Genomic DNA, 9,530 nt, shown 5'->3' with positions numbered 1-9,530 from the left:
AAAACAGTCATTCTTAAAGACAGTGCTTTTCAATTCTGGCTGCACATTAGAATTACCTGGAGAAATTAAAAAATATGACCCATAGCAACATACTATAGTAAGCCAATCAAATCTGAATCTCTGGAGGTAGCGTTCAATTTTTTCTTAAATTCCCCAGTGATTCTACTGTGAAGGAATCACTTCCTTTAGGCACTTCCCAGATAGTGCAATCTCTAACTAAATAACTGAAGTTCAGCTCAGGACAAAAGTCAGTGGAGAGTGCCTGAAGTCAGCAGAGTTCATTCATTTCTAGTCTGCCCTCTAATTAAGCCAGGTTGGTAGAATAGGTGTGGTGTTAGGACAGGATGGGCATGCAGGCTTTCTCTTTTCTCAGTTTTCCTTTTTATAAGGCTGTTTGCTTATATTCGGCATATAATGCAAAGTGTTATAGTAAGGGACATATGTAAGGCCCCAGGCACATGTCAATGGCTCAATACAGGGGTCCCCTAACCACGGGCCAAGGACGGGTATCGGTCAGTGGCCTGTGAGGAACCCGGCCAAATGGCAGGACATGACCAGCGGTTGAAACCGAAACCACCGTCCCACCTCTCCCCGAGTCTGTGGAAAAACTGTCTTCCACGAAACTGGTCCCTGGTGCCAAAAACGTTGGGGACTGCTGGTTTAATGGACAAGGGAGCTTACATGTCTGAAGCAAGGAAGGTTCTGGAGCGACACCTCAGCAAACGTCAGAGGAAACATTGCGGCCGGCCAGGCTTCACTCTGGGTGCAACTGGGCGGTTGCCAATTATAGCAGGAAATAAAGTCAGTTACCAGGGAAACCAGCAGAGGGGCACGCCCACACGGCCTCTTTGATTACAACAAGCATTAGCTGGGCCTGGGGCAAGGGTGTCAGGAGGTCCGTGAGGTGTTCGAGCTGGTGACGCACAGAAAGCAACGGGACGGCCATCTTGACTGTCCTGACTATACACTCAGCTGGGCTGTTCACGGTCCCCTATGCAGCACAGGATTGTAAGATATCCTTAGGTTTTTCTACCAGAAGCAAGACTCTCAGTTCAGCACCACTTTCATTTTGGGCTTCCCAAGTGGTGCTAGTGGCAAAGACCTTGCCTACCAATGCAGGAGACAGAGACGCGTGTTCGATCCCTGGGTTGGGAAAATCCCTTGGAGGAAGGCATGGCAACCCACTGCAGTATTCTTGCCTGGAGAATCCCACGGACAGAGGAGCCTGGCGGGCCACAGTCCATAGGGTCGCAAAGAGTGAGACAAGACTGAAGAGACTTAGCATGCACCAGCACGTAAGAAGAGACCTGAAAAATGTTTTTGTCTACTCTTTGGATATTGTTGAAGACGTTAATTACCCAACAAGGTGCTATCTTTCAGAAGCTACTTGGGAACAAATTTTTCTGATCTTATTATTAGCAACTCTAAAAGTTTAATTGGCTCATGAATCATGTAACTAATCCAGTTTTAATGAGCTGCTAGAAAGTTTAGAGCCAAATTGTTCTAATGAACAACTATAATAAGAATTATTCTTGTATAAATTTTTCCATTTTAATTTTTTTTCCCTTTTTTCTTTCTCGCTTTCTTATAACTTATCATTTTAATCTATTTTTTTTTTTCCCCATCCATGAGCCACTGTAAAGCCGTTCAGGAACAAAACTGGACATACATAACATTAAAAGATATGTAGTTAACACAGCTGATGATCAAATAGTGTGCCAGAAAAGATGGCTTTAGTGCAAGTCAACTAATTTCCTCAATGTAAGAAAACTTGAACAGCATCAAAGTCAACTTATGCGTCTTGGGCACTGTACTAACACTGATGTTGAAATACAAATATGTAAGATATAGAGAACAGGCACCCAAACTGGATTGGCCAATAGGTTTGCTGGGTCTATCAATAAGAGCTTATGGAAAAAACGTTAGGAACATCTTGGCTACCCAATATGTCAGGATAGTGCTGTTGTGAGTCTACATTTACTAATGTGGTGAAAGGGGCATAAACGAGTGGTCAGAGGGAGCAAGTGTTTTCACTCGACAAGGAAAGAAATCTTTCAGTTAGATCAACTGGGTGTCAATTATGAGGGAAAAGAATCTAGGTTGTTAGATATTTTAAATAACTTAGCTAGAAGACAATTCCATTTTTTTTTTTTTTTGCAAGTTAGATTGTTTTAATCTCTAATATGCCACTACTGAGATGCTTGAATTGCAAGTAGGCATTCTGAAGAAAGGGTTCTAGAGTCTGATTATTATAAAAAGAAACACTATCAGGTTCTTACTAAACTGCACTGACAGATTATGAAAAATATGGTGTAAAAGTAATTTGTAGTCAGTGTAAGATGGAGTATTCCTACAAAATACATGGATATTTGGAGTAAAATTATTCTTTAAAAAGAAAACCATTAGTAGTAACCTACACTGATGGATTAATTTGTATATGTAATTTGAGACACAGGTTTCCTCTTAGCTACAATCACCTTTTATTATTTACCTTCTGATTGTTATACAAGCAAAAATCCTCTTTGAATTTTTAAAGAAAGCCTGGTTTTCACATATATGTAAACTCTTGGGCTGGTTTTTAACTTATATGTGCTACATAATAAAATGACTTCTTAATTTTAATACAATGCACTTCTTTTGAAACATTGAATAGGTTTCATAGGTTTCACTATAGCTTAGGTTTGTGTAATTATTACAAAACTTGTATACAAGCCCGGCAAATATGCAAAAACTGCAAAATACACTCTGACAGCTAATGCTCTGAAAACACTTTATTACACAAATTACATTCAGATTCTGAAAATAGTGATCTAACAGTGTAACCATCTAAAAATAAGACATCCCCAAAACACACCAACTGAGGAAGGAAATTAAAAAAAACAATTTAAATAGAGACTTTTTTCTTTCCCTTGTTGCAATATAATGTTAGTGATTTTAAAAAAATAGGAGATTTAGCAGCTTTGTTGTCATGTAGCACAAAGTTTCTCTTCACTGCCACAGGCTGAGAATGCTGAACAGGAAAGGCACCAAAGAAAGACACTGGCAATGGAAGTGCTACTGGGAGAATACTGTGTTCAAGCAGAGAATGGAGTTATTTACAAACTACAGAAAAGTCTCAGAAATGTAGATGAGCAAACCTTCCATCCCTAAGCGACTAGTGTGACGGAAGAAGAGGATCGCTTCTCTAGCCTATGTTCATATAAAGACAATGGCACGATGAATGAACTTTCAGGAAACTCCTCAACTAGGAACAGAAGCCAACTAATCCCAAAGGAAGTAAATAAAAGGTGTACGGTCCCACACAGATGGTACAGTTTACAGTTAAATACGCAAAACGCTCAACGTGCTCAAGGGGAAAGGAAGCTGGCATCCTTGGTAAGTCTCGTCAGCCTAAAAGAAAACCCAGTTTCTCAGGAGGAGGGGGCAGGGGCGGGCGGCGGGGCCGAGTACTCTTCTTCGGACTCGCTTGCGTCCTCATCTTTCTCCTGGTCGCTTCCTTCCGTGCTGAGGCGGTCGAACCCCTTCCGGCTGTAGCCCTTCCGGCTGGCGAAGAAGTTGCCCAGGTTTAGGCCTCCGCCTCCCTTTCCTGGAGAAAGCAAACAGGGACAGAGGATTGAGGTAAGGTCTGCACAAATGATTTTCAGTTTCCTTGTAAATTCTTCTGGGGATGGGAAAGGGCAGGTATTAGAGACAGGGGAAAAAATGACAGAGACCCAGGTTCATTAACATAAATAAGGAAAAAACAAACAAACAAAAAAACCCAAAGCTCCCCAGGACTGTGTATTTCTGCAGGATTATTTCAGCTCCTGCTTTTTCCAGGCTCTCGGGAATGGACGTCCCCTTGAGCAGCTCTTCATTACGGTGACTTTATGAAAAGGTCATCTTCACTACGACACGCACTGACACACTGACAGAAGTGACAAAAAATTCGCTGAAGACAAATGGGGCGACATAAACAGGCAGGGAGGAGAAGTCGATGACACAGAATGGCAAGGTGGGAGAACGAAGCTGGGCAACCTGCCGGCGTCGTCACACACTTTTGGTTGGTGCATGGTTTGCATTTGGCATTTGCCAGGGATGCTGTGTTACACACAAGGAGCCTAATTTCCAGAGAGAAAATACAAAGTATCTCCTTCCTTTTTAAAAGACATGAGCTTGTTGACTGTGAATCAAATGGGAAGGATTCTAAAAGGTCACACGCATACCTCTAAGTCTTCCCAGAACTCTTCCCGAACTGGCCTCAAGTTTACGTTCAGAATCTGCTAGAGAAAGAGGGCATGTTTCAAAATAAGTCCCAGTCACCCTCCTCAGTCCGTGGGTCCAGCTTTCAACACAAAATAAGGAATTAATTCCTAAATGATTAATAACAAGGCCTGGCTCCTGTCTGTGTGTATTCTTAGAATTCTAAGGGGGCAAAAGGCAACATGTCATTGTCATGCACACCAGGGCCAGAGCTGGGTTTGACTTCTACCCGGGTCTCTTATAGGCTGTGCAATCTCAAATTACTTCTCTGAGCCTGTTTTCTCTTCTGAAGAAAAGATGGGACCAATGACAGTCCCCACCTCTCCGTAAGCACGTGACGTGCTTACAAGCAGTGCTTGGTATATACACAGGAAATGTTCTGTAAATATTAGTTACCTTTATTAGGACAAAATTAAAAATTACCCATAATTTGTAAAACCTTGGAGGCTTTGGTTACTACAATTTAGGAATATTGGTCTGAGGTTTTAGGCTTTCTATTTAGAACAGTTCACATCCTGATTGAGGAAGCTTTGGATCCAAATGTACAGCATTTGCTTTTTATATAAGACTGAAGGCAAAAAACTTCTGAAACCCTGAGTATCTGCAGCCATACACGGTGACCCAAATTCTTGTTCCATGAAAAACTTTTTTTCCTTAGGCGGAGGCTGAACTCCAGACGGACTTGGTTTTTCCGCGTGCTGTGTTGTCTTTACTGTGCTCTCTGCCCTGCTTCCAACACTCCCTTCAGGACTATGGTCAGGAAGATAAGGCTCAGGGTGCTCCCACGAAGCCTCTCACAGGAGTAGGGGCGGCATGGTGGAGCACAGAGCAAAGGTAGAGGGGAGGTGGGGAGAGAAACAAGCAAGGAGGGAGGGGGAATTTGATAAGACGGTTAGCAAGCCGACAAGTGAAGACTGCAAACTGCACAAGGATGCGGGACGGTCCTAGTTTTGCATCCCCTGTGCCCAGCACAGTGTCTGGTGTGAAGCCGACAAGCTATACGTGTGGGCTGAGTAACTGGAAGGCCTTTCATGAGGGTTATTAAAACCCTCATAGACTGGATAAGATCTTTCAGGAACAAATGTTGAAAAGAGGTGAGAGGCTGGTATACTTTTAGAATTAAATGTATTAGACTGAACCATATAAAGCTGTAATTTCTTAAATAAAACATGATTGAACATGAATGGAAAAAAGGTGAGAGGCTGGTATACTTTTAGGATTAAAACAGAATTAAATGTATTCAACTGAACCATATAAAGCTGTAATTTTTTAAAATAAAACATGACTGAACGTGAATGGCAATTTCATATGGTTCGACCTGGGTCCCTCAGTCTTCCCAACATACTCCTGTGAACAATATTCTGGTAACAGCACCACACACATGTGCTAACAGCAAAGAAGTAGATACCAAACCTTCTTGACACCCCAGCCACTTCTCCTTTAAGTGGACTGATAAGCGATATTCTGCTATAACCGTCCCCAGGCCTTGTGTATTTCTGATACTCCATGTATTTATCACTGTATGTACCATCCTCTATTAATACCTTTATGTGTCATTTCTTTTTTATGTCTTATCTATTCTGTGAGCTCCATTTATTTATTCCATCCTTTTCCCAGTGACTATTTATCAAATCCTCAGGGCCAGGAACTGTTATTTGTGCTGGAGATATATCAGGAAATAAGCAAACACACAGAATTCTTGCTCTTTTGAAGCTTCCATCTAATTCCATGAAGACAATGACTACGTCTACTGATCTTTGCCTCTGCTCAGCCCTTGTTGGGAAGAGTTAGCTGTATTTTTGAAGAGCTTTATTGACTGCAGGTGAAAAGCAAGAAGTCCTAGAAAAACTCCCTTTCACAAATTATTAATTTAAATCCTTTGGTTTTGTTTTCTGTGTCCTTTTCTGTGTCAGGGCTTTGCCGTGGGCACTGAATCCCTGCCAGTCGCCTTGGCCTGAAATCGGATCAGATGCTGTTTCTTGATCAAATGCTGTCCACCATTCTGGTCCATGGATACCTTCCCAGATGCAGCTGTAGCCTCCTGCCTCAGGACCTGGGGACCCCGCCAAGGGACTGTTTCTGAGAGGTGAGAATCACGAGTTGGATTATTTATGGGGATACCTTGACAGGAACTCAGCTACTCAGTCTGATACTATGATGATGATTTAATAAAACACTGACACCAGTGTTGTACTCTCCCCTCCTTCACTCTACTCTTTTAAAACTGTCAAATGGTTTTCTATGGAAATAGTTGGTTTCCTGAGAGGTGAGGTTTAAGACAAGTATCTTTTATGACTTTTTATTAGTTTATTACTAATGATTATTCCTTATAATCATTGGTATTATTAATTGAGCACTTATAGGTGCCAGGTTCTGTGATAAATGCTGTATGTACATTATTTCATTTAATCCCTACACAACCTTGTGGGTATTTTACCCCCACTTTACAGATGAAAAAACTCTGGCTTAGACAGGTTAAGTAACTTGCCCAAGGTCACGGAGCTAGGAGCTAGAGCCAGGACTAGGGAAAAATAGACAACTTCTAAAAAACTGACCCAGGCGTTTTGAGGACTGGGCCTGTTTCTAACAGCAGGGATCTCCTCCTTCCTGATGCTTTAGCTAATTTATACGGATTCTACTCATCTACACAGTTTCATATGGAGACATCTAATGGCTTTACGCCAATGCTAAAAAGCAGTAATAGAGGTTGGGCTTTTATCTAACTATCCAAATTCTGAAGCTCCAGGTACATTATTCCACTTTGATACTAACTATAGACAATATTTGGAACACAGACAATCACACTGAAAGAGGTATAGAACACTTAAAAAAAACAAAACACTGAAAAAAAGATCACAACCAAACTTTGATCATCAGGCCAAACACTCTTTTTCAGGGAGGTTCCAAATTCAAGGGGCTCGTTTTACTTGCCTCCAAAGGCCCTTGATTTTTTCCACCGAATAAATAAGGCAATGGCCAGCAGGACAACCACAGGAATAACCAGAAGGGTTGTAATGAGAACAGCCGGCACTCCGGAGCCCGGCTCTTTGACCAGCTTCTGTTTCTCTTGTATCTTCTGCAATTCTGAGGAGGCGGGCTTGTTCTCCATTTTGGTTTCAACAACTGCCTCGGATTCTTCAGGGAAAGAAGAGTTGACAATATTCAACTGACTCAAAGACTCTGTAACCCTCCCACCCGCCCCTTCCCAGTCAGATTAATAGCTGCTCACGAAGAACTTGTTGAGCTCAATGCATGTGGGGGTCAGGCTTCAATATCTGCAGCTACCGAGCTGGTACCTGTGACTGGCAAATTCCCATGGAATGGTTTTTCACCTTTAAATTGGTTTTATTTGGTTCTACCCTTTGTTTCCTCTTTAGGTATAATTCCACAGAAGATGTATCCTCCTTTTGCATTTTTTCAAAGTTAAAATGAACAGGCGACATGGTGTAAGGGACCAGAATTGGTGTGCATACTGGAGTCAGATGAATCTGAGCTTGAATCCCAATTCTCCTATATAGCCAGCTTGTGTAACTTTGGGCAAGTTACTTAAGTGATGTGGGCCTTAGACACCTCCTCTGTATAACTGTGATGATGACAACAACGTCCTTCATGAAATTATTGAGCATAAATGTTTATCGTAAGGTGCTTCATAAGTACTGATTTCCTTGTGATTTTAGTTTATGAGCCTCTTTCATGTTCAATGAATCACTGGTACCTCACATGCATAGTTGCATGCATTAATTCTAGAATTAAGAAATGGAAAAAGGTAACTGGGTCCTTTCCAGGTTCTTTTCTACAGTTTCCAGCAAGTTGTAAGTGTACCTGGACACACTGTATGTCCGTTTGTTGTTGAGGAAAATAACTTACACAACTGTTCTGTGATATTGGCAGATACTGGGTAGATATCAGGCCTAAAGTACTACTTGGGTAACTGGTAACAACAAAACTAAGTCAGCGACTGCAGGAATCTTAACAACTACTGACGTAGAATGAGGTTGAGCCTTGAGATGTTCTTGCCCCCAAGAAACACATACATGTGTCTGCCCAGAACCCTGTATGTGAAGCCAGAAGTTACAACCGTGTTTGCCCAAAAGCTCACAAGGTTTCTGAACTTCAGCTTCTTGGTGTGCCCTTTTGCCCTGTGATACAAATTGCATCAGATGGCCTCACGGTAATTTTGACAAAGTGGCAAGGATTAGTATTTTAACATGATCAAAGTTTAATATGTGTAGACATATTGGAAATACTTCTCCAAGGAAGCATTTCTCAAATTACTTAAGACATTGTAAACACCGTTTACGATACACGCTTCTAGGTTCCAGCTTTTTGCCTCAATATTCAGAGCAGGCTTCCTGCCCGGTCTCAATGATATTTACAGCGCACACACACTGTTTCAGGCACCGTTCTCATTTAATCATCACACCAAGCCAATGAGTGGGCGCTATTGTGATCACCACTTCACAGATGGCCTCAGAGTTCTCCTTCCCTTCCCTGCACTGTCATTAAGGGGAGACCTTTATTTCTCTTCTTTTATCCATGGAAGTGGGTCTTCAAACTTGAGTGGGAAAGGAGGAAAGGGATTGGTTCATAGATCTAAATGGTTCAAACTTAATCTAAGTCTCAGTTTCCAAGAGGAATAAGAGTATGATTCTTATTTTTCCTGCCTACTAGCTGTTTTGTCTTTTTCTTCATTATTGTTGAAAAGGTATACAAATTGTTCTATGTTTAAGCAAAAAACAACAATAAAGTGATGATAGGATTACAAAATACAGGCCAAAGAGGTGGAGATTGGAGGACAGGAAATTGCTGCCTTGGAAGAAGGGTTTGTGCCTATTTCAAAGTGACTATAATCAGAGCAATTACACAGCACTTTCTACCTGTCACTTAGCGCGTCTACCTACGCCTTGGATGTTGGCTGTGCCAACTTGTATCTAATTTCATTTGTAAGCCAGAGCTAGGACAGAGCTCCAATAAAAGGAAAGAAGAACTATGATGTATGTGACAGACTAAAAGAATCATTTTACCATTCGCAGAAAGTGTGCTGAGAATAAGGTAGTGAACTTGCTAAGATACACACACTGTACTTTAGAAATCCTTGATATCCACACCTTCTGTACTCTGCATGTCATCTACTAAAAATACTGGAACATTCTAACTTTTGGAACCAGGTGATGTATGTTTAGATTTTAAATGATGCTCTACATTTTAAAGAATGAGGATAAAAAAATTTTAATTTCCTAAGTAAAAAAAGCAATATGCTGCTCTTAGATGACTTTATAAGGGGAGTA

At 41.3% G+C, this 9,530-nt stretch overlaps 1 protein-coding gene across 11 annotated transcripts in view; it reads right to left on the bottom strand.

Moving 5' to 3' along the window:
- Nucleotides 1-2,753: 2,753 nt before the first annotated feature.
- Nucleotides 2,754-9,530, bottom strand: part of PAM (peptidylglycine alpha-amidating monooxygenase) — a 179,620-nt gene continuing 172,843 nt past the window's right edge. For 2 of the 11 annotated variants that reach the window (XM_005889799.3, XM_070373183.1), the window contains 3 exons: nt 7,174-7,377; nt 4,206-4,262; nt 2,754-3,586 (listed from right to left, as the gene is read on the bottom strand). In XM_005889799.3, coding sequence (XP_005889861.2) covers nt 3,411-3,586; nt 4,206-4,262; nt 7,174-7,377 — 437 coding nt within the window. In that variant the 3' untranslated portion in view covers nt 2,754-3,410. The remainder of the gene's footprint in view (nt 3,587-4,205; nt 4,263-7,173; nt 7,378-9,530) is intronic. The other 9 variants (XM_005889800.2, XM_005889803.3, XM_070373181.1 and 6 more) reach the window with 5 other exon arrangements.

Source organism: Bos mutus, chromosome 7 (assembly GCF_027580195.1).
Source record: "Bos mutus isolate GX-2022 chromosome 7, NWIPB_WYAK_1.1, whole genome shotgun sequence".
In the NCBI taxonomy this organism is placed as follows: Eukaryota; Metazoa; Chordata; class Mammalia; order Artiodactyla; family Bovidae; genus Bos; species Bos mutus.
This window is presented reverse-complemented; position numbering and strand designations above follow the sequence as displayed.